A 25104-nucleotide genomic window follows, 5' to 3' on the forward strand; every position below is an offset into this window, starting at 1 on the left:
GCCAGCAGCAGAACTTGTTGACATGTTTTGATGTAAGTATAACACTGTATTGTATTTACGTGGTATATGCCGAAATGTTCATAGTGTATACCGACTAGTTAGGGTTTGCTAATGTACTACATTTCAATAAAAAGCAATTTAAAAATACACAGCTTGTGAGTCTGGTGTCTGAAAATATGGGAGGATGAAAGCATCACCCAGTGACTCCAGTCCCTCCAACATTTCTTGTAGAGCTGTCTTAGAGGACAGTGTGGAGCAACATTGTCTAAAGATCCGTTTTCAGAGAGGATTTTTCCCACTCTGATGTAAATACTTTATTATTTTGCTGTATTAATACCTAGAAATCCCAGGCCATTAAGGGCCACATGGTTCAAAGTGGCTTATGAGTATGCTGGAGACACTAATCCACTTTCCCACAGCTTTTGCCACCTTAAAGATGGCACATAGGATTCTTCAGCATCTTCTCCCAGTGCTCAAACCCTTCCTACAGGACACCCAGCCTTCAGAAACCACCATGCTGATCCCCAAAAACAGCTGTGCCATTGAGGAGAAGGCAAAGCCCTGGAGGCTGAGCCAGCTGATAAATATTTATATTACAGTAGTGTACAAAGGCTCTGGCTGGGATTAGAACACTGTACTAACAAAGAAGGTAGATCATCCAGGGTTAAAGGATTTCTGGCCTAAAAAAACCACTGCATTCCCGCCTTCCTGGGAGCTGGGCAATAAGCACAGAGATGGGAGATGTCAATGTTTTCTGCTGGTGTAACACTTTCAGAGTTTGCCTGGAGGCTCTCTAATGGTTATCGAAACAAGAATAGCATTTCACTAAATTATTGGGAGGCTGCTCTGCAGCCAAGGGAGGAGAGGGAATGCACCTCCCGCTGTCCTGTGTGCTGCAAAGGTCATCCTCGGACTGGGCCACAAGCTTTGAGAGGGCTCCGGAGCTGCAAAGTGAGGACCAAAATCAAACAGCTGCCAGGAGGGGGATGCCAGGACCCCCACGCTGGGCTCACAAGGCTGAGATGCTGGAAGTGCATGTTCTTCGGAGCAAAAAGAGCACATTAATTCCCATCTTCCCAGAGGGGACATTGAAGCATCGCCAGCCTGGGCAGGAGAGCTGGACATGTCCCTGCTGTTCCAGTGCCCGACCACCCTCTGGGGTGGGTATTTTTCTAATATGCAACTTAACACCCCCCTCGCCCCTCCCCGACACAACTTCAGGCCGTTCAATTCAGGTTTTTTCAATGCAGCCACAATGTGCCACCCAAAGGGAGAGGAGCTTTGCAGAGCGCGGAGGTGACCCCCGACTGCCCACCGAGGACAGTACAGGGAGGTGGCGCCGGGCGCCGTCCGGGCACGGGGCTCGAACCCGCGACCTCGGCGCTGCGGAGGCAGTGAGGGGGCCGGGCCGCCAGAGGGCGCCGTGGCGGCGGGCGCGGTGAGGGCCCCGTGACCCGGCCCGGCCGCTCCCCCCGCGCCGCTCCCGCCCCGGCCGGGCCGGCCCAGCCCAGCCCCGCGGGCCGCTCTGCTCCGCGCCGCTCCGCAGCCCCGCCGCGATGTGGCTGGGCCCCGAGGAGGTGCTGCTGGCCGGCGCGCTGTGGGTCACCGAGCGCGCCAACCCCTTCTTCCTGCTCCAGCGCCGGCGGGGACACGGCAAAGGGGGCGGCCTCACGGGTGAGGCGCGGCGGGGCCGCGGGGAGGCTCCGGCCCGGCCCGGGGTCCGTGAGCGCGGGGCGGGGGCTGGGAGGGCCCGGCGGGGGGAGAGAGGCGCGTTCCGCCCGTCTCCTCGCTGTGTGTGACCCCGGAGCCTCTCGGCCGCTGTGTCCGCCCGCGGCCTGTGTCCGCCCCCGGCCGGGGCTGAGCCGGGGCTGTCAGCGGTCAGGCCCGGGGAGCTGCTGCCGGGGAGCTCGCATAACTGACGGGGTGCCTGGGACCGTCTTCTTCCCCTGTCAAAAATGGCTTCTCAGCCTTGCTCGCGTTGCCTTGAATTATTAAGGTGGTTTATTTGCATATTTTGTGTGTGTATGTGCTTCTTCAAGATGTAGAGGATGACAATAAGACGTGGTTTATATTTAGTAGCAGTATGGAAGTTGTGCTGTGCATGGGCCGGGGGTGAAGCTGTGTGGGTCCAGCCCAGTGGATACCCACCCCTGTGTGTGGGGGACAACCGTGTTTGTGACATAAACTGCTAAAATAGCATGACTGTCACCAAAGCACAATGTTAACAACAACAACAAATCCCCTCACTTTTAAAGACCCCATTTATGTGCAGAATGTTTTCAATTACGTGAATTACAAAAATATGCATTTTACTTCTGTGAATTACACCCAGCCAGTGTCATGTATTAGCCCTGTTAGACAAACTAATTACAGAAATGGTGCATCTGATAAACATCCTCAACATAATTCATCTTTTCACAGTGCTCAAAATTATTTTGAACTGCTCTGTTTGATGTCACATAACTTGTGCAGTTTTGCATATAGGCCTGTACTTGTATTCTACAATTTTCCATTTTTTTCCAAGAAGAAATGATGCCTGCTGCTATTCTCGGAACATTTAAACTGTTGTGTTCCCAATGGGTTGAAGCTTTGAGCTGTGTTTATTTTTTGAGCTAGTGTGGCTCAGTGAGAGTCTTCTTCAGAGCTCCTGGAGGTTAAAAGCCACGTGTCCTTAAGGAACGGTTCGGGTGCACAGTGACATCTCAGAGTTAGAGTGGGATGTTCAGCTGAGCTGGAAGAGTGTTTAAGTTGCTGTCAGGCTCAAGTTCTTTAAACATCTCATTACCAGTCTGTGTGTCAATATTTGACACGTTCAGTATTGTCATAGGAAGGATTCAAAATTAACTTTTAATCCTTATCCTGCCTAAAACTACACAAGAAACCCAGAGGCCAAATAGATCCTGCTGTGCTAGATACATAGTTGTTTGGTTTAGGTTTGTCACATGGGCTTGCTGTGGATAATGTTTCAGTGGAAGGACACTCAGTGGTATATTCTTAATTTGCTAATTGCTACATAGATAGCCAAGAGAGATAAGGCAGCGGAAGTGGCATGTTTCTTGATAAAGAATCAGATAGGGATGAGTACAGTTGGCACAGGCTTACCCGAACCATGAGAGCTGGGAGTTGAGACCAGACCCCCCACAAAGACAGAGCCCAAGGAGCAACCGTGCTCCCTCTCCAAGTTCTAATACTAGAGAACTTTTAACCTTGAGTGTGTTGCAAAATTAATTTGCATTAAAGATACTCATAGTGCATTGTCTAGAATAACACAGCAAAGTATCATCTTAGATATTTGTTTTATCTAATTGAAATAAATACTTAATTGAATTGGATTTGCTTTGCAAAGTCTGGTCCATCAGCATTTACTCTGGGAAGTGTCTCCTTTCTTCTTTAACATATATACAATTTTTTTTTGCTTCTGTATTGCCAAATTTTGAGTTGCTGACATATTTGTTTAATCAAAGTACTTCTGGAAACAACCCTGAAACCTGTGAGCACCAGTTTTTCTAGATCTACTTGATTCCATTTGGACAAGTTATCTCATCTGCTGTTGGCAGTGGTGATGCTGAAAGATACAGTATTGAAAACTCTTGTGTCTTTTAGCTTGGTAGGCTTAAAAATCACTATTAGCAACAGAAACCCCGCAGAGGAAAATAAGTTTCACTTCCATCAGAAAACTCTCCTTGGAAGGCTGAGGATTATAATGAGGCTTCATAAGCATTTAATTGCCATCTAAACTTTGTCCATTGCCAGTAGGACAGGCTGCAGTTGGTTTTTAGGTAATTTACCTGCAATATCTTCATGTTCTCAATCGAGTGCCACATCACTTCCATCACAGCTGTTGACAGACTCTGAATATCAGCATCTGCAGTGATGACCCCGTGCTTTTGCTTAACCCAGTTCTTTATTTTGGTATTACATTGCTGTAATTTCTCTCTCTGTGCTTCCTAGGTCTCCTTGTGGGAACACTAGACGTGGTGTTGGATTCCAGTGCCAGAGTTGCCCCATACCGGATTCTGCACCAGACTCAGGACTCTCAAGTGTACTGGGCAGTAGCCTGTGGTATGTGACTCTTGTTGGGGACTAGATTTGAGTTGTTCTCATGGTTCAGATGACCAGTTATCCCACATAGGAGTATCCTGTGACTGCTCAGGAAACTTGCGAGAGCTTCTGATGGTGTAGTGGAAGATTCCAGAAATGACAAAAGTCAGTGTTGTTTAAACTGTAATTGAGGAACTTGAAGCTCTGCAAAAGGTTCTGTTTCTGCAGATGTTAGGAATTTTCTTTCTTCCAAGATGTACCTTGTGTTTGCAAGGTTGTAGTGAGATTGTGCAGGCAATAAATGTGCTGGTTTTGGTGGGATGATGAATGTTGTGCTCCTACTTACCAGGAGCATGGCACAAGGTGGGAACATGTAACTTTTTTCAAGGTACCAGAGGTTCTTTGGGGAACCTCTTTACTGTCTTGGTCCAGTTAATGTTTTTTCTGTTATTTCTGGCCTGGAATAGATGTGTATATAGATCTGTAAAATGTATTAGAATAGTATTTTTTTTAACATCAAGGATCCTTGGCCTCTTTTACTTGAGAAATGTAACTGCTGTTTTAGAATATCATAATGCAACCGTCTGATGCCTGTTGGTGAACTTTGATTAAAGCTTTAGGTCCTAATACTTGCTAAAGAGGAAATATCTCCAGACATATTTGTTAGACCAACTTCGTTTATAATAAGAATCTTAACTTCTCACTTTGTGGTGGAGACATAAAATCTGATCATGAATGAATCATTTGCTAAGCCCACAGAGGCTGATGTCTTGTTTTTCCTGTTCCCACCTTCTCCCCAGGCAACCAACACAATATTCTCCCTTGCAGAGCTACTTAAATTCTGCAGAGGAGAGGTTTAGAGGTTGCTGTGTTTCACAGAAACTCAGGTTCCCTTTTGAGAAGGGTGGAGGCAGAGAATTAAGAAAGACAGTAAACAAAATGGCAGGTCAGGAGCAGCACAGAAAAAAGGAGAATATTTAGTGCAGATCTGTAATTTTATGGTATCTTGACACTCAGTAAGTTATTTTGTTCAATTTCAGGAGTGTTTTAGTTGATACCCACTGTATCTCAGTTACTTTTAAGCAATGCAGCATGTAAAAGTGAGGCTGGGTAACACCCAAATGGAGTTTGATAAATTATTCTACTGGAGTAAATATGTTGTCTTCATCCAAAGTATTTTTTTATCATATCTGGTTCTCATTCTGCTGTCAAAGTAAGAGTACTGGTATTCCTTTGAAGTTATAAAATGTATACTGCTCTCTAGTTGAAAAATGGAAATATTTTATTTACAATTCACTGTGTGTAAATACTAGTGGGCAGCAATCTGGCCACACATGCAGCTTCAGCTCTTCAGTACTTTGTTTTTATAACCCTCCTTGTAGGAATTGCAAACTTTTACTCCTTCATGTATGTCATTCTAATGTTGTTCTTACAAAGATGTCAGTTATTGAGGCCAGGCTTATTTTAGCAATTTGTCTGCTGTCACTTGGTAAGAGTTGGCAGCTCATGAAACAAAACAGGACACAGACTTTATTCCACTGCTGTTGTTGCTGAACCTGTGGGTTTTTTTCACAATCACAGCATCCTATAATTGGTAATTTTGTGCCCTTAAAATAAACTATTTTGTATTACTCAAAATCATTTATGCTTTAGAAACATTGTCAGATGCTGTGGTAGATGCCAAGTAAATTTATATGCAGAGGCAACAGAAAAAACTTTTGTTGTCCTGCACATTGGGCTGTACACACAAACCCAAATTCGTATCCCTGCAGTTCTTTCAGACAGGACAGCTTATTTGCTTCTAGTTTTATTCTCAGATTAGCTAGCATTGGGTTTTTATGGTTTGGTGTCCAGCTACAAATATGTGAAGATGATTTCATGACTGAAGCTGCCTCCCAGGCAACTGTTTGTGTCATTTGTTTTTCTTCTTTTCCGTCATTAACCACACAGTGGTAAAATGTACTCATAGAGAAACTGAGTAGTGACAGGCATGATATTTTTATTTTTATATATCCCACTGCATAAGTATGAAACTAGAAGGTAAATTTACTGAAATATGGCAAAGAGAAACAAAAATGTCTATGACTTGCATTTAAAAATATTTCTTTTCATCTTCTTTTAACAATGTTTCTTATTGTGTTAAAAAAACTCAATTTTTTTTATCTCTTCTGCTTTTTTTTTTCTGTCTACAGTATTGTGATAGGTATCAACAGAGAGGAAAAAAAGACAAATACTGAAATAATTAATGGAAATTAAGGCAACTTTCTAAAGAAAAGTTATTTAAATTGGTTACAGAATGGAGCTTATCCTTTGTGAACTGTTGTAGATGTGTGGTTAAAGACAACTAACCATTGGATAGAAAGTTTGCTGAGAATTTTTTACTTAAGAAAGCAGAGAATTTTTTGACATAAATATTTTGTTGTATGCTCCCTGCTGACCATTGCTCCTGGGAAATGGAACCTCTTTGTAGGTGTAAAAAGTCCAGTTGTTCTGAAATTTTAAGGTTCTTCTGGTCGTTCATTATCTTTGTTTTAGAATGCCAGAAATCAAAAGAATGATTCTTGACGGGAACATAAGAATACTTTTTGTCTGGGAAAAAGGCTGTGTTTGGTGTGCATTGGCAAACAGGCTGATCTGTTGGTTGTGTGCTGATTATCCTTGGTGACGGTGGGGACATTTTATTAGAAACATAATGCTGGTATACCTAAAATATCCTTGACATGTACACAGTTGGTGCGTGTGATTAATCCTAATCACTGTTCAGTAATGATTAGTTTCCTGTGAACTTGGAGGAAAAAAGGCGTTCTAATTTTTCTTTCTTTGCTCTTGCCATCATCTTTCTCCCCTTCAACTAGGATCATCTCGTAAAGAGATCACAAAGCATTGGGAATGGCTGGAGAATAACTTACTGCAGACTCTGTCCATCTTTGACAATGAAGAAGACATCACCACCTTTGTCAAGGGCAAGATACATGTAAGTGACATGTTTCCCTGAAGAACTTCCAGGTCCTGAGAAAGGATGGGGAGATGGTTATAAGAATTTTTTACCCTTTTCAGTCGTACACAGGTGTGAAATGTCATGGAATGCATACAGCATTGTCAACATCAGGTCACAGTCAGAACACTGAACAAATAGATTTGAAAGGGAAGGGTTATGAGCAGTAGATCTCAAGGAACGGCCTGCTTAGGATGTTCCTACTAATCAAAATATAATACCTCTTTAAAATCCATGCCAATTATGCCTTTGATGCAGGGAGAATGTTTAACAAGAGTTCATCTAGCAACAGATGGAGGAGAGAGAATGCTAGTTTGCAAGCAATGTATTTGCCCTGCCAGTAGTCTGAAAGGCACCCAGGTTGTAAAGGAACTGCACCCCACAACTTCCACTGACTTTGGACTCTGGTGTCTGCTGGTTGTGCAGTTAACACACTTCAGATTCCCAGCCCACAAATCCTCCAAAGCAGAAACTTATAACTACAGTTCTTTATTGATCTGCAGAAGTTGCATCTGTTTCAGCTCTCCTGTCAGATTCTTTCTATCTTCTGTGTGTCTGTGCATGAGAGAGATTGTGGTCATTTGTTTTTCCTTCTGGCCAGTCAAGATCTGACAGGTTGCAGAGTTTTGCCCTTCCTAGCAGATGATCTTCTTCCCGTTGAAGAAGCATGTGTGCAAGTGAAAAGAGACTTCAGTTTTCCTGCAGGGTGTTCCAAGTGTTCCAAACCAGCCATGAGGAACTCAGTCAAACATTAAACATGAGTGCTTTGTGGCATGTGTTCAGGAGTGGATCCCAGACTCCCACAGTATCTGGCTGCCCTTTCTGCATGTCTTTGCCGTTTCTGACATGACAGGAGGAGTGATAAGTGCTGTGTCCTGTTCCTTTGTGCCTTATGGATTACTGCTGTGACCCTTTGCTTTGTACATTATTTCTGTTGGCAGACACATTCACTTCCATTTCTCCTCTTTCCTCCCTTGTCCTTTCAGGGCATTATTGCTGAGGAGAACAAGAATGAGCAGCCCCAAAGTGAAGAGGATCCAGGTAAATTCAAAGAGGCTGAACTAAAGATGCGGAAGCAGTTTGGGATGCCTGAGGTGGAGAAGTTGGTCAATTACTATTCCTGCAGCTATTGGAAGGGGCGTGTCCCCAGGCAGGGCTGGCTGTACCTCACCGTCAACCACCTCTGTTTCTACTCTTTCCTGCTGGGCAAAGAGGGTGAGTTATGAGCCTGCAAGTTGTGTTTCTGTCATTTCCCATGATCTTTTTGACGCAGTTGATCTTTTGTGTGAACTCATTTTTAAGCTGAATGTTTTTTTCCTTTTAGGAATCCTTGAGCTCTGCCTGGCTCAGCACATAAATCAGTTCTTGCTCTCACAGGCAATTCAGTGCTGTTTAGACTGAATGCCCAAGTCATTTTTTAAAACATTTCTCAAGTCGTACATCTGTTTTACTCAAACTGGATTACTTTTTACAAATTTTAGACTGACTGGATTAGAGAACCAAGCAGTATTTTTACCTTGATGAGTTTTATCTGGAACACCTACCAGGACCTAGTATTTACAAAGCTTGAACTCCTGAGTCCAAAGCTAATTTGCTGGAAAGAAAGAATGAAAACTTCAGTAACTGTAGTTGAAAGCACTTATTGGATGGGAGATAAAGCAGTTCCAAAAGGACTATTTCTAGTCTAGTTAATCCCAAAGGTTATTTCCAAGTATTTTTGGAGAACCCAGTAAAATTGTGAAGAAAAGAACTGTCCATGTATAATGGGGCGGGGGGAAATCCTGCTCCACTGAGGGCTCACAGGCTGCTTGACCTTAATTTCTGTTTGGTTGTTGTTTTGCCTCAATTGTAATAATAGTATTTTTTAAATTCTTTTTCTCAGTTACACTGGTGATCCAGTGGGTGGATGTAACCCAGCTAGAAAAAAATGCTACACTGCTGTTCCCTGAGTGCATTAAAGTAAGCACAAGGGACAGTGAACTCTACTTTTCCATGTTTCTCAACATCAATGAGACTTTCAAGCTGATGGAGCAGTTGGCCAACATTGCGATGCGGCAGCTACTGGATAACGAGAGCTTCCTACAGGACAAGTCTCTCCCCAAGCCCAGGAGGCCTCTTAAGAACATCTCTGCATTAAAAAGGTATGTATATGTTCCCAGCAGTGAGAAAAGAAGATAGATAACAGGGGATTGTAAAAATAAATCTGCGTTATTTTGTAGCTCCCAGGTGCTGCTGGGGTGTTCTCACTCTAGGGGCTGCATCACTTATTTCAGTCATTAGCCCTCTGCTTGTTCTCTCTTTTTCCCCATCCCAAATTGGAGCTGAATTCTCACACACACCCTTGTGTGTTTCTCATGCGTGGCTAGGCACTGTCAGAAGGACTTTTTAGAAACTGCTGAAGTTCATATGTACAAAAAAAAGGTGAAGGAAGAAAATTACACCAGCCCCTTTGTCTGAAGTTAAAGATTTATAAAAAGAAACAGATTTGTATTGTAATAAATCCTCCCACTGGGGACTGTTCTCTGCAGTTTCAGGATCTGATGTAACATTTCAGTTTTGCAGGTGCACTTGCATATTTTATCTTGTATTGCAGGACATACCTTGTCAGGGAGGCATGTCTGAAGGCTGAAAGTGGAGTCAGAGGAGGGGTGGCATCTCAGTTAGAGAAAGGAACACTAAGAATACACAGCACAGTCTGAAGGTTGTGATTGGAATGAACATTTGACATTGGTGCTTGAGTGGGTTTTTCCAATGAGTAAGAAAGCTTCAGGGTACTACCCTTTACTTTTCCCCAGAGACCTGGATGCTCGAGCCAAAAATGAGTGCTACCGTGCCACTTTTCGGTTGCCCAAGGATGAGTGCCTGGATGGACATACAGATTGTACCTTGTGGACACCATTCAACAAGATGCATATTCCTGGCCAGATGTTTGTTTCCAACAATTACATCTGTTTTGCCAGCAGGGCAGAGGAGGCCTGTCATCTCATCATTCCTCTCAGGGAGGTGGGGATTTCTTAGCTATATGTTAAGACTACAGGCCTCTCTTCTCTTTTGTGTCCTTCTGTCTTTTGTGCTGTGCTTTATGGATAATGGAGAACATGCTAGATCTGAATGGCCCTTGTCTTTGTGTTCTAGGTGACAATAGTTGAGAAAGCAGATAGTTCCAGTGTCTTGCCCAGCCCTCTGTCCATCAGCACTAAGAGTAAAATGACCTTCTTCTTTGCCAATCTGAAAGACCGGGATTTCTTGGTACAGAGGATCTCTGACTTCCTGCAGAGAACGCCATCTAAGAAACCCTGCAGCATCGACAGGGAATGGAAATGGAATGTGGCTGATCCCAGCAGTGAGGTACTAAGGAAATAGCTGGGAGGAACTTTTATCAGCTTTTCAGAGCAGTGCTCCTTATGTCACCAGCCAGTGCTGTCTCTGTTAGGCCATGAGCAGAGGAGGGAGCCTGAGTTCAGATATTTTCTGTTTTCTTGTCCAGGAGGTTCCAGAGCTGCCTTCCAGCAGCCCCCTGGCCGTCAGCCCCACGTCTGCTCTCAGCCATCGACCTGCCAGCTTCTGTGCTGGGCAGGTGCCAACAGCCTCTCAGGGACTGCTCAAACTCTTCAGGAGGGATGCTGAGGAACTCTCTGGACCCAAAGGGGTAAATAATATTTTTATGTAAAACAATTTACTTTAAATAGTTTGCAGTAGGTTGCTGATTTCCTGGCCTGCTCTAGAATGGAAATGTATTTTATCCCTGCTCAGTATCACTGCTGTGTGTGTCACAGTGCTAGTGCTGCATAGAGGTAACTTGACTGTTGGCTTACTCTGTTTGTACTGACATACCTGAGATACTTGACCAGAGGCTGAGAAATGAGTGTTACCAGTGTTCTGGGATGTGAGTTCATGACTTTGAAGAACAAGTTTTCTTCAGAGCAAGAAAGCAGGGAACTGGTATCTCTGCTTGTTAGTTACGCATCATGATCCATGATTCTGCTTGCATTTATGTGGAGATTTGCAATGTGTAGTTTTAAAAATTTGACTTTAAGCAAGGTCATAACTGATTCAGAACAGGATAGATTAGTATATACACTCTTTGCTTTAGCAGAAGGAAGAGAGGCTTTAAATGTCACAATATTTTTTCTTGTGAAGTGCAGGCCTGAGTATATCCAGAAATCACCTGTCCTACAAACATAAAAATGAAATATTCTCCTAAAATAGCCATATTTGTTCCTTTGAAGGCAAAGGAGAAGATGAAGGAAGAGTCTTGGAACATTCATTTCTTTGAATATGGGCGAGGGATGTGTATGTACCGCACTGCCAAGACGAGGGAGCTGGTACAGAAAGGAATCCCAGAGAATCTCCGTGGAGAGCTGTGGCTCCTTTTCTCAGGTAGGATGTTGTGCTGCATATTTTGGCAGCAGGAATAAGCTTTCTTCACATCTCAAAGGAAAAGGTAAGAATCGTAGCTCATTTCAGAAGAAATTTATGACAAGTTAATTCCATCTGAATAGTACTTTGTGGTGGCTTTCTTTATTATCCTACTAGCTGTTTGTCTTTTGTCTCAGTTTCAGTGTTGGGACCTAGACTCTAACATTTAACGATGCATTTGTTGCTATATTTTCACATCTATTTGTAGTTCATGAGTTCATGCAGTGCTTCTTGTCTCCCTCGTCTCTGAAACTGGGAATCTGTATTTCCAAGCACCAGAGGTAAAGCAATGTTTGTTTGTCATTTCAGGGGCTTGGAATGAGATGGTGACTCATCCTGGTTACTATACAGATCTTGTGGAAAAGTCAATGGGAAGGTACAATCTCGCTACAGAGGAAATTGAGAGAGATCTGCACCGCTCTATGCCAGAACATCCTGCCTTCCAAAATGAGTTGGGAATTGCTGCCCTCCGGAGAGTCTTAACAGCTTATGCATTCAGAAATCCAACAATTGGGTACTGTCAGGTAGGAAAGAAGTCTTAGGCTTGTTACTCCTACACAGTGGCCATGATTGACTTGGACTTTTTCTGCAGTTTTTTTGTTCAGTTTCAAGTTTTTTCTTCATGCTGTCTATGTAGTGGTGAGAAAGTAGGAAAGAAGTTATGCTGCATCATCTCTTAAATACCCTTTGAACACAGTATTTAAATAGACTTTTCACATTGCTGTTAGATGTAATGTCAGTGTCTTTAATAGTTTTCCTGCCAGAGCTTTTACATAGTTCAGCAAGAACATCTGGTTTCATTAAAAGGAGCAATTAAATCAAATAAGTGATGTTGCACGCAGACAGTGTATTGAAAATTAAGCCATTTTCTGGTTTGTGAAACAACTTGATGGAAATTCAGGTTCATTTTGTGTGTTGCTATGGTGTTACAGGTTCTTGTAATGTTCTGTTATGACCAAATTCTTACAAAGATTTTTGTGAAGACTTTGAAAATTATTCTTGTTCATGTTGTTTACTGAAAGTGCGTGACACAAGATCATCAAATTATTTGCTGCCTCATGAACAGAGGAACTGAAAACAGGAAGAAAAATTGGCTTAAGGTCATCTATTGACTCAGATACCAGTAGAAGCTGGAAATAGATATGACTCTTAGTGACAGTTTGCTGTATTCATGCTTTTAAGTTTAGCTGGTCTGTAGTAGCAGAGCTTTCATGAAATCCTCCTTGTTTTTGCCCTGCACCTGTTTGTTTGCTGTGCTGGCTCCTAGGCCATGAACATTGTCACCTCGGTGCTGTTGCTGTATTGCAATGAGGAAGAGGCTTTCTGGCTCCTGGTGGCTTTGTGCGAGCGGATGTTGCCAGATTACTACAACACAAGAGTAGTGGGTGAGTCCTTGTCAGATTCCTGCTGCAGCCTGGATTTTCAGCTACGGTTGCACCAGCATCTCCCAGGAACATTTTGTTGTTCAGAATGAATTAAATGTGATGCGTTTTGAAGATAATGAAGCACAACTCTGTTCCTTTTAAGGTGGCAGGGGTGTGATGGAGACATAGGAAGAGACACTACAGGCCTTCAAGGTAGTAGGTACTACCTTGTAGTAACAGGGAAGATGAAGTCACTAAAAATTGGTATCAGGAGGGATCACTGGCGGTAAGGAGGCATATCTAGCAGAAAATTACTGCGTTTTAGTTTTCCCCATCTGGAGGCATCTGAATGATGTGTTAAATCTTTGGAACAGCCTCTCAGGAAAGGTTAGTGAAAGCACCACTTCATGGGCTTTTAAAGTTGGTTTGTATAATTGAGTATAGTTTGGTGTAAATACCATAGTATCAGTAATCCTCCGCCCCTCCATTCAGGGCAAATGCACAAATTAATGAGAGGTTCTGTGTTGAGAGGCTCTGTGTGTGTATGCTCTGCAATGTAGGAATAGTCTCATTGGTTTTATTGAGAACAGGGAAAAAAATTAATGTCTTAATTTTAGTTATGATGTTCAGAGGCTTGTATGAAATTCAGTGATCTCACACTGTTTTGTTTAATAATTGCTTAGCTTGGTACCATGACACCACCATTTTGAGTTCTACCATTGTTTCGTTTGTCTGTTTCAGGTGCATTAGTGGACCAAGGCATCTTTGAAGAACTAACACGAGAGTATCTTCCACAGCTGTCAGAAAAGATGCAGGACCTGGGAGTGATCTCCACCATATCCCTTTCCTGGTTTCTCACTCTCTTCCTCAGTGTGATGCCCTTTGAGAGTGCCGTGGTCATTGTCGACTGTTTTTTCTATGAGGGAATCAAGTTTATCCTGCAGGTGTCATTGGCCATACTTGATGCCAACATGGAGAAGTTATTACAGTGCTGTGATGAAGGTGAAGCCATGACTATTTTGGGCAGGTACCATTCACTGTTCTTATTTATAACAGAATAGTTACAGTGGCCTTTTAGTCATCATCTCTTTCTACCTAATAGCAGGTCACAGTTAACACTCTAAGATGAAACTTGAGCTCCAGAGAGGCTTGCTATTGCTTTCTGCAACAGCTGAAATTAATTGTTGGCTCAGCTATGGAGGAATCCCATACTTCTGAGGCTGTTTTGCAGCATAATGCATTCCTGCATCTCAGTTTGAATTTGAACTCTTAAAGGCTGTTTATTTGAAATTTACGTAATAATTGCTTTACTAGTTAGAATAGATTCTGGCAGGAATCACCTTCTAGAAACATAAAACATTATCAAGCAGGTATCTCCCAAGTCTAGTAAATGTAAGATTTGCTTGTTTGAAATGGGAATCTCTTTTATGTGTAGTAAGATCTTCAGCATATAACTAGAAGCCCACTTTTTAAAAAGAGTAAATACCCCCAAAATAGGATAAAAATCAATTTTACTCCAGGTTACATTGAGGGTAGCATTGCAGATTAGATGGGAAAAACTAAACTCTTCTTCTTGTTTAGATTAATGATACAAAGAAGTTGGGAGTAATGCATATGGGATATTACTTCTTTTCCTGGACACTAATCCTGGAATCTTGCATCTGTTCTCGTTTTTGTCCACAGATATTTGGACAACGTAGTTAACAGACAGAGTGTCTCTCCCCCTATTCCCCACTTGCACGCACTGTTGACCAGTGGAGATGACCCCCCACTTGAAATTGACATCTTTGAACTCATCAAAACTTCATATGAGGTAAAGTTCTGGCTTGGTTTTTGCCTAACATCCCATTTTATACTTTGTGCAGCCAAATTCTGAGCGATGTTCATAGCTTGAGGTGCTTAAGGAGTGCAGGCTGAAGCCATTGTTCCACCTGCTTGGTATGAGTAGAACCTGACACTGTTGGCTATTGCAGATTACAAAGAGTCTGCCTAACACCAGAGGGACTAAAATGAAGACTGCAAATAAGGAAAAAGTTACAGACTAGAGATTTCTTCCTGCTTTGTCAAAAAAGTCTCCATTGTTATTTCTATTTGAGGATTGTTAGTGCTAGGATGTTAAGCGGGGAAATTCAGGGTAAAAATTGTGAAGCTCTCTGCAGAAACATGGAATCATCCCAGTTCACATGAATGGGAATCCTGTTCTGTGATCCACATTATAGGAATAGGAAGGTGACCCCAGAAAGGTGCCAGTGCTGTTAAAATACCTCTGCACTGATAGAGGTGTTCCTCATTATTCAAACTGAGCACAAACTCATAAGAAATTTGCTTTTGACAGAGAGAACACAGGTGAAAGAACTGGTGTTTGGCAGTTCTTCTCTGCTATTCTCTGCTAAGTGTGGAATCGTTTCCCTCTTTATCTCCTGTTTTTCACTCCATCCCCTTCTGGCTGTTCACACTCAGGCAGCTGTCATTTTCCTGGGTGTTTTGTTTGCTTCTTCAAATCTGCCATCTCTGTTTGTTCTTGGTTTCTTTTTATAAAAGAGTGTCACCAAATTCGTATTACTTGTGTGACCTAGTCCATAGAAAAGCTTCTTGACTATGGTGTTTCTGGCTGAATCGCATGGGCGTCCTAGAGGAAAAAAAGACAGGGCTGGAAGGAATGACAACCTGTCTATTCTCTTATCTCTGCCACAGTACAGGACCTGTATTTCTGTCAGTCCTGACAGATCCTTTTTCAGTTTTTCTCTAGAGACCTCTGATGTCGGATTTCTCATGAACTCTGAATTATTTCTCTTGCAGGACAGGAGTGAATAGGGAATAGAGCTCAAGTTTTTTCTCATCTTGCTGCTGGTAAAAGGCTTCTAGTGGTGGTATTAGGTCACCTCTGAGGGGATACTACACTTGTTAAAGAATGCGTAATTGAAGATTGGTTGTTCTCTCTTCAGGAGATGATGTTGACCTGATCTGCTTCCTTTCTTGTAGAAATTTAGCAATCTGAAGGCAGATGACATTGAACAAATGCGTTTCAAACAAAGGCTGAAAGTGATCCAGTCTCTGGAGGATACAGCCAAGAAGAGTGTGGTATGTGGCTCCCAGAATGAATGAGCTACCAAATGGCAGATTTATGGAAAGTGTTTTGCTGTGAGCATCAAGAAACTTCGTGCTGTAGCAGACCAAGTTTTAAGTGACTGAAAGAATGATTGAATGAGATGTTTGGTGTGGAGAGAGAGAAAAAACACCTGTAGGCCTTGACATAGTCTCCCCTGCCTAGTGCTGTCTGTTTTACTACTTGCCTGGAATCTTTGAGAAAAGCTTGCTAGCAGATAATTATTTTACTGCCATTTAGAGAGTTCATTAGGGAATTTTACTGAAAGGTTCATGGCCAAAGGGATGTGTCCATATTTATTGCTGTTATCTCCCATGTCCTAGGTGGAGAATCTCATCAGGGTGTTTATTTCAGTGTTGTTCTTTAATGCACCCAAGTCAAACCTTTGAAGATAAAAACAGGAGGAGGAGCAACACAGTCTGCTCAGTCAGGTCTACACAAACAGGAAATAAGCACAGTAAACTACTGAAAACATCAGCAGTTTCTGCTTGACTGCAAACTGCCTTTGTGATTGGTTTCCAGGGGTATTAGAATGGTGATGTTTTCCTTCCCATTCTGTGTCATATCTCCTTGCACTTGTTTATTTCTCTTCTATGTTACACAGATTTTTCACTGAGTTGTATTTAACTTTTCTTTTTGAAGTAAATTGTTCACTCTATTTTATCTGTAACTACAGGTCCGAGCTGTGTCTGGTGACATTGGTTTCTCTATGGAAGAACTAGAAGAGCTGTATGTAGTGTTCAAGGTAAGAAGCCTTTCTTGAGAGTGAGGAGGAATGTTGTGACACAAATAGCAAAGTATGTTGAAAGGGAGGCAATGGCTTTGCTTTAATTCTTAATGTGACCTATCAGAAACTGATGTGGCATTCTGTTACGCATGGTGCCAGTAGGACTGGCCCTGTTACTATCTGATTAATTATTTTTAATTTTTTCCCCCAAAGGTGCCCAAGCCACATTCACAGTAGTTGAATAATACTCAGAAAGAAACTGTGGAACCAATGAAAAGGAATGTCATGTAGCACTGAGAATGGGGAACTAGGATTGACTGTACCTCAATTTTTATTCTCAAGTTTTCCATTGACCTCATCTGTAATTGTGACAAGATTACTTAAGGGCTTTGCCTCTATTTGTCAGCATATGTATTTTTAAAAGAATGGTATTACCCAAGTGCATTTACCAAAGTCATTTACCAAACTCAGTTGTGCTCTGCTGTAGACTCAGAAAGAGATCTAAAACCGGCTTCGATCTAAAACCGGCATGCTCCCTTTGCAATAAAGCCTGAATGTCATTTTGTTAAAACCTGAAATCATATTTTGAATTTTTCACTTTAAATTATTCTTTGTGTTTTTCCTGGAATCTCTGTCTCTTCCTTCATTTCGTATTATTTTGTAATGAAGTAACACTGGGAATAACAAGGCAGATAACGTGTTCCCTGAAATGTCTCTTCTTTGCTCCCTCGGTGCTATTCTTGAGCTGTAACAGTCTCCACTCCTGTGGTGCAGCATAATCTGCTCTGTTAATCCTTTCTGTCCAAAGGCCAAGTACCTGATGAGCTGTTACTGGGGGAATAACCGTGCGGCTGCTGCCCGCCGGGACCAGAGCCTGCCCTACCTGGAGCAGTATCGCATAGACATGGAGCAGTTCAAGGAGCTGTTCATCAGCCTCACCCCCTGGGCCTGTGGGGCACATACCCCTGTGCTGGCAGGGCGGCTCTTCCGCCTCCTGGATGAGAACCGGGATTCTCTCATCAACTTCAAGGAGTTTGTGACAGGAATGAGTAAGTGGTGTTTTTGGAGAAAATGGAGTGCTGCAAAAAATGTGTCTGTCCTTTTCCAAGAAGAGAACTAAAAGGAGATAATGGTGTGTTCACTGTCATGAGGGGAGGATGACAGGAAGCCTCAAGCTGGACAAAATATGCCTTTTTGGTGTGGATTTCATTATTGATTCTGCACAGGACTTCGAGCAGTCATTGTATGGGAATTCATTCTGGTTTGAACCTGTAAGCAGAGGCTGATTCTTTATCATTAAAGTGCTATTTTTCTTAACTTTTTTCTTTTCTTTCCAGGTGGGATGTACCATGGTGACCTCACTGAAAAACTCAAAGTACTCTACAAACTGCACCTGCCTCCTGGTGAGTGACTGCTTCTGTGTACTGCTGCTATTGAACACGGGCTGCTCTGACATCAATTGACATGGGGTGCCTCATGAGTTTTGCTAATGAAGTGGGTTGTACTGCTGTTGAATTAGGTTAGAGATCTTAACATTTGCTTCTGTGTGAATACAGCTCTGAATCCAGAGGAGACAGAGTCTGCTTTGGAGGCCACAAGTTATTTCACAGAGGATGTGACAACAGAAGGTAATGCAACACTGCTGCCTTTACCTCTCAGGCAGGAGTTGCAGCATAGATCCATGTGCTCTGAACAGTGATTTTGTGCAAGGCATGGTCCCGTGCTGGCAATGTGTTAGGATTGCCAGTGTGTTTGAGTTCACTGTCTTTGTTGCATGATGGGGAAGAAGTTTGGAGCTAGAACTCCTCAGTGCCAATTCCATGCAGGATACAGCATGCTCTGAAGCATGGGCACAGACTGCTGAGGAGGAGCAGTGTGCTTTCACCAGCCCCTGTCTCCCACCATGATTTAGGTTTTTCATGCAAGTTTCATTGTCTCTCTTCTTGTTTTTGTTTTCTTCTCTGTGTCTGTCTATGTCTGACCTTTTCTTCTGTTTTATCTGGGATATTGTCCCCTCAACCCCTTTTTCTGCTGCTCAAGTATCTCCTTTTGTCTCAGAGCTGGATATCTGCCTGCACTGTGAGTCTCAAGGTCAGTCCATGGATTATGTGCATGCATTGAGCATGGCTATGGTGCTGATACCACCTGCCAGCCATGTGCTGATGTAAATACTCTGAAATTATTGCTGCTGCTCCTCCCTCATGACACTGTCACTATTAATAAAGTGCTATAAGTAATGAAATATCTTTCAGTATATTCTGCCTGTTGAGTTTCAGCCTTGGTCAAAATAGGTTTTGTCTGGCTTCTTTCAGTGGAATTCATCTCATCCTAGAAACTGGTGGTCAGAAAGAAGCTCAGAACAAAGGGGGGGGGTACTAGGCTTGCTGGCCTGGATAGGTGATTCCTGTGCCTACTCCGCAGTCTTCCATTTTAAAGGAATAAGGATGCATGCCATTGAATTGCCGAACTGTTGGTAGACCAGTTTACTGCATTTCTTAAAATACAACATTGGGGATTGTCAGATAGGAGATCAAAGTATGTCAATCATGCTCAATATTTACCAGAATACAATGATGCTCCAAAAAATCTGAGTACTACAAGAGGTAGTTGTGCAGTTTGGTGTAGGTGGCTGATTTAACAGTCTGAGTTGAACCAAGACTTCCCGTTTGCTCTAATGACAATATAGGGAACCAGAAGTGAAGTTCGTGAAGTTGGACTGCAAATTGCTCCCAAAATGTCAGTTCAGGCGGTGAATGATTGGGAGTGTAGGCATTAGTCACATATGTGCTCAGTAGTGGTTTGGTTTTTTTCCATTCATTATCTTGCTTTGGATGACTGAACATCTTGTCTTTAAGCCATCACATTGCTTTGCTATCTTTCATATCTGTGTTTTCATGTTTTCTTTTAAGACCTCTGCCCTCTACCTCAGCTCTTCAACACACTTTTTGAGTGTGGCTCTTTATCCATCTGATCCCATCAGCCTCTTGCTTCCATCCTGTTCTGTTCACTCCTCTAACCATGATATGGGAGTGTGAGATGTAACTTCTATTAAACGTACTCTTGTATAATTTTAATTTGTATATTGAGTTGTCTTAAGTTCTTTGTGTGTTTTATTGCTGAAAATCAGCTATTAATTGTTTTATAATTCCATAATTTTTAGAAACCCAAGAAGATAAAGGAAGGAGAAATGAGAATGGTCCAGAAAAAGGTAATTTCATCATCAATAGACCACATTCTAATCTCATCTCTCGTATTATGACTTGTTCATTGTTTTATGCTGATCAAAGAGACCTTGCAAAGTGTCCCTTGTGGACAGAGGTAAAGCAGGAGGTGAGCTGAGAAATAAGTATCCCTTATGCCTTACTGCTCCAACTCTTTTACATACCAAGATCACAGCATTTGTAAATCATGTTGGGTGAGTTGTCAGCTCACTTGTGAGAAGTCAAGCTGCTGCAGCACTGTTTAATTTTTTGCTCTACTGAGCTGGATTAGATAAACCAGCAGTAAACAATGCAGTCTTCCTGGTAGATGCTTTCGTGGGCTGTCAATAACCCCTTCTTCAAGCCTGGTTTTTGCTTTGAAAGTCTGAAACCATAAACCACCTGACTAGTGGCTTGTTCTTGCCTTGCAGAGGAGAAGGGTACCAGTCCACAGGACTACAGATACTACCTAAGAATGTGGGCCAAGGAAAAAGAATCCAAGAAAGAAACAATTAAAGATCTCCCCAAAATGAGCCAGGTAAGAAAGGAATATGAAGGTTTCCAGTTGGATCACTGGCAGCTTAGTGGAATTCTGCAGTTATGTGCAGCCATTGTGCCAGCATGTTCAGTACTTGCCCATAGTTTTGCCTGCTGTTCTGGTCTGGTGAGCTTTAGAACCTCTAATTCCACACATTTCTGTTGAGCTGTGCAGTGGATATGGACAAATTGCTTTTTATCAACCAGTCAAATGTAATGGATTCACTCTGCCTCACACACCAGTTTTTCCTATAAGAACTGCACTCTGTGTTTTCCCTCCAGAGCAAGATGTTTCAAATATGCCATCAGTCACAGAAACTTGTTCAGCTTTTTTGGTTTTGTGTTGCTTCGAGTTACAGCTGCTTGGTGGAAAGTGAAGAATGTGGTTACAGAGGAGAGAGTCAGATGACTGGTGTGATCTTTTCAGTCTCTAATTTCCTTGGTGGGTGCTACTTAAACCAGTTCAGAAATGCTTAGAAGCTGACCACAGAAGAGTAGCAGAATAGACGTAAAACTTCAGGTTTTCTTAGCATTAGTGAATATGTGACTACTCTGTTCATCTGTCAGCAGAAAACCCACCACATTAAATTGCCAGCTGTGTCTCAATTTAGCTGCAACAGAGAGGGGAGAGTTTGCCTGTGTCAGACTGTTCTGAACTTAGTGGGGAGGCAAATAAGCAATGAGTCATTTGAGATGGTGCCTGTTGCCTCATCTGCCACTGACAACTTTTTCAGCCTGATACATGATTATTTGGTTTTTGTCTTTTAAAGGAACAGTTCATAGAGTTATGCAAGACCCTTTACAACATGTTCAGCGAGGACCCTGTGGAGCAGGAGCTGTACCATGCCATTGCCACTGTGGCCAGTCTCCTTCTGCGGATTGGGGAAGTTGGGAAGAAATTCTCCAACAGGCCCGCGAGGAAGTCTGAGGACTGCAAAGCAAACAATATCCAAGATCCTGTGAGTGAAGAGGAGTCACCAACATCTGAACAGAGTCAGAATTCAGCAGTAGAGCAGCAACCCCAAGCTGACCATGAGGACAAAGCCAGCGTTGATGCTCTGCCTGAAAAAATACAGCAGGAAAACCACACTCTAGGAGATGGGTCAGGGGAAGGACAAGGCTCTCCTTTACAGCTGCTATCAGATGATGAAACCAAAGATGATATGTCCATGTCTTCCTACTCCATGGTCAGCACAGGCTCCCTGCAGTGCGAAGACATCGCAGATGACACGGTGCTGGTTGGCTGTGAAGGCAGCAGTGCAGCTGCCAGGTATGGCAGCACCATTGACACTGACTGGTCCATCTCCTTCGAGCAGATCTTGGCCTCCATGCTGACAGAAACAGCCCTTGTAAACTACTTTGAGAAAAAAGTCAACATTCTCCAAAAGATCAAGGATCAGAAGAAGGTAGAGAGGCAGTTCAGTTCATCCAGTGACTATGAACTTTCCTCTGTGTCAGGATGAAATCAAGAATGCAGAAGTTGTCTTTGGGAGACAAAACAGGAAGATAGTGTGGCAGATGGCAAGATGGTTTGGTATTTTCTGTTTGGGGTTTTTTTTTTGTTTATTCAGAGACCAGTAACTACACAATTACAATAGAATCCAATTGATATGGGGCTTCTGACAGTGACTGTTTTGTGTAGGTGTTTCTTTGGCTACTCTGGCTGAGAGAATTAGTTTTACATTCTTGAGAGCCTTTAGAACCTAATAGCCCCTGACATATAGAATTACCACCATAAATTATGCATGTCTGCCTTTTGCTATCTTTTATTTCAATGAAGTTTTATTTCAGACAGTAACTGCTCCTTGCCTGCCCTTGTTTGCTGTAGGTTCCTGGGTAACTTGCACAGCAGATGCAGCCTGGCTTGAAACCATGCTCACCTCTGGCTGCCAGTCCGAGAGCTATTGCAGTGTAGCCAAGTGCTGTAGGACTCTGACCTATAAATAATCTTGTAAGTTCTTGTAAGATGTTCTGTGACTCAGCAGCTATAAAGCAAACATGCCCCACTGCTCCCAGCACCCTAAGATCTAAACACAGATATTGCTTAGACCTGCAGATTTCTTTCACATGTGATTTGGCATATTCATAGTGTCCGATCACTTACTTTCTCCTTCAGAATTCAGGAGTTTTCAGGCAAACCTGGTTTTCTAGCATTTGCTCTTCTATTTCTTTGAAAGCCATTGGTTTTAGTTTGTCTGGGAAGCCACAAGCTCCTTGGCTTCAGTGCAGAAGTGATACTGAGTAAATCAGTGGGCTCATGATGGTTATAATGAGGGAGTAAGTTCCTAAAATAGAAGTTAGTGAATCAGCCTCAGCATTCCAGGGCAGTGGCACACTGGTCTGCTGGACTTTCCCTGTCAGTATGTTTACTATTTATTGCTGACTCCCTGTTTTTCCTAGCTAGTGATGGGTCCAGTTTTTAGGAGGACCTGTAAGAATATTCCGGTCAGTCAGCCCTCACAAATGCTTGGGGCTGGAAGTTGTGCAGGAGCATTGTATCACCCGCTGCTGCTCAGTCTCCTTTCTTGAGAGTCTAGCAGTGGACATGCTCTTAGAAACTACTTGCACATCCAAGGGCATTTGTACCTAAAGGGGAAGAATTTAGAGCAGCGTGGCTCTGCCAGCAGCCCCTTATGGGAAACCTCAATACCAGAGCTCATTCCAGTTAGAGACAAAATAACTGGGAGACTGAGTGTGTGCTCTTCTAAATCAGTTAAAACCAGAGGAAACTATGAGTTGCCCTTCTGGTGGCAGGGTGTGTTCTCCAAGGAAGGAGAAGTAATGCTGTTACTACAGACAAACTTGTCTCAGCACAGAGGCAGTGGCCTTGCAGGGGCAGGGCGAGAGATGCTGCTGCTCGGCCAGAACAGAGCCCGCACTGAAGGCAAGGTTTGATCCAGCTTTTGGCTGGCACTTGGGATCTAAAGGTAGGAAGGACACATGTGGATGTTCCCATTTAACACTACTTGGTGTGCTACTCAGTGTTAATTCATCCTCGTGACATTTTCGGTCTGTATTCACAGCTGGTACATATTTCTTATTTCTCTGCCTCCTCTGTCCTGTATCACTGGAGAGCAGCCATTAGTAAAACTGCTTTTACTAATTATTCAGTAATTTATTGTAATTTTTTAAAGTACAAATAATACATGTGATTTTACACTGTCTGTCTTACTCGTCATGTATACAATAAATGAATCAGAATCCTATAGGTTATTTGGCTGTCTTTTATTTCTCTCTGAGCTCATGGAATACTGCTGGTTCTTTATCCAGTTATCAGAAAAAGTGTGTTACCAAAACTGCGGGAAAACCAAAAACTCTCCAACAACATTTTTGTGTTAGAGAATCAAGGCATTACTTTATTTTGGCCAGGATGTTGTTCTGGCCAGGATGTGCAAGAGAAATCATTTCAGCCACGCATAGCCCAGGTGTGCAGAGAAAATCATTCCATGACACATGGCTCTTTACTAGATTTTTCAGACACTCAATACAGTCAAAACCCATAGAAATTCATTGGTTCAGTGTTCATTGGTCCCAAGTTACACAGTTCTTAGTATTTGTTTTTTTATTGGTTATGGATTTCTTTGCCTCCGATGCTAATGTCCTCATTCCTTGGTTCTCTTACCAGTCTTTTCCGGACCAGGTCTCGCTGACCGTGCCAGGGGTGATGTTGGGAGCTGATGGTCGTTAATGGTCATTATCTTCTGTTTATCTTCTGTGCTACTCCCAGTCTGTTGAGATGTTAAGCTCATCACACCTTGAGTGATGAAACAGTCCTTTGAAAAGAAAATTCCTTTCCCCTGGGGAAAAGGCAAACAAAACCCCTGATAAAAGTTATGTAAAAAATTTTAAACTTGGTATATTTCCCAACAAGTGGACTTGGTGTGACTGTACTCTTTTCTTTCCTTCCTTTTTTCTTTCATTTTTTCTTCTTTCTTCTTAATTTATTTTCTCCATATTGTTCTTTTTTCTCTTTTCTCCTTTTTCTTTTTTCCTTTTCTCTATTTTTTCCTTTCTTTGTATTCCCTTTTCCCCCCCGCCTTTCTTTTCCCCATTTCCCCCCCTTCTTTTTCCTTCTTTTCCCCCTATTCTTTTTCCCCCTCTTCTCCCCCCTCTCCCCCTTTCCTTATTTCTCTGTATACTTACTTTTAATATAACACAGACCAGCACATCTCCAGGTAGGTGCAAACCTGACCGGTGCCGATGCAGGTGCAGACACGAAGTTAACGCACCGCCAGCCGGCCCAGCAAAGCTGTGCGGGGTCTGCCCTCGTGAAGGGGGCTCCGGCGGGTGGCTTGATGTGTTTGGTTGGTGAGAGCGGAGAGCCCGTCCCGGTGCCGGTGTCGGTGTCGGTGCCCGGTGCCGCTGTCTCTGCCCGGTGCCGCTGTCGCTGCCCGGTGTCGCTGCCCGGTGTCGCTGTCGCTGCCCGGTGCCGCTGTCTCTGCCCGGTGCCGCTGTCTCTGCCCGGTGTCGCTGCCCGGTGTCGCTGCCCGGTGTCGCTGCCCGGTGCCGCTGTCGCTGCCCGCTGTCGCTGCCCGGTGTCGCTGCCCGGTGCCCGCTGTCGCTGCCCGCTGTCGCTGCCCGGTGCCGCTGTCGCTGCCCGGTGCCGCTGTCGCTGCCCGGTGTCGCTGCCCGGTGCCGCTGCCCGGTGCCGCTGTCGCTGCCCGGTGCCGCTGCCCGCTGCCCGGTGTCGCTGCCCGCTGCCCGCTGTCGCTGCC

The 25104-nt window shown here is 43.3% G+C and overlaps 1 protein-coding gene across 3 annotated transcripts; it reads left to right on the forward strand.

Moving 5' to 3' along the window:
• The first annotated feature begins 1495 nt into the window (after nucleotides 1-1495).
• TBC1D9B (TBC1 domain family member 9B) lies at nucleotides 1496-23582 on the forward strand. 3 transcript variants are annotated; one of them, XM_082291643.1, is made up of 22 exons: nucleotides 1496-1674; nucleotides 3952-4062; nucleotides 6897-7015; nucleotides 8023-8251; nucleotides 8919-9177; nucleotides 9832-10039; nucleotides 10172-10384; nucleotides 10524-10685; nucleotides 11266-11416; nucleotides 11765-11979; nucleotides 12723-12840; nucleotides 13561-13846; nucleotides 14503-14632; nucleotides 15802-15900; nucleotides 16602-16670; nucleotides 17461-17701; nucleotides 17990-18055; nucleotides 18209-18280; nucleotides 18693-18743; nucleotides 19813-19860; nucleotides 20284-20390; nucleotides 21160-23582. In XM_082291643.1, exons 1-22 carry the CDS (start codon nucleotides 1557-1559, stop codon nucleotides 21850-21852), a joined length of 3765 nt encoding a protein of 1254 aa, XP_082147769.1. In that variant the 5' UTR covers nucleotides 1496-1556; the 3' UTR covers nucleotides 21853-23582. The 3 variants fall into 3 exon arrangements, with proteins under 3 accessions (XP_082147769.1, XP_082147770.1, XP_082147771.1); XM_082291644.1 differs by having other exon boundaries at nucleotides 18711-18743; XM_082291645.1 differs by lacking the exon at nucleotides 18693-18743.
• Nucleotides 23583-25104: the final 1522 nt, after the last annotated feature.

The sequence above is a fragment of the Coloeus monedula genome (assembly GCF_965178545.1).
Source record: "Coloeus monedula genome assembly, chromosome: 15".
Lineage (NCBI taxonomy): Eukaryota > Metazoa > Chordata > Aves > Passeriformes > Corvidae > Coloeus > Coloeus monedula.

What these genes read in the sequence shown, in the direction of transcription:
- TBC1D9B (XM_082291643.1), top strand. Translation starts at nt 1,557, where the DNA reads ATGTGGCTGGGCCCCGAGGAGGTGCTGCTGGCCGGCGCGCTGTGGGTC. An exon ending in TCATCAAAACTTCATATGAG is followed by an intron (nt 14,633 to 15,801) that starts GTAAAGTTCTGG and finishes CCTTTCTTGTAG; the next exon opens with AAATTTAGCAATCTGAAGGC. An exon ending in AGCTGTATGTAGTGTTCAAG is followed by an intron (nt 16,671 to 17,460) that starts GTAAGAAGCCTT and finishes TTCTGTCCAAAG; the next exon opens with GCCAAGTACCTGATGAGCTG.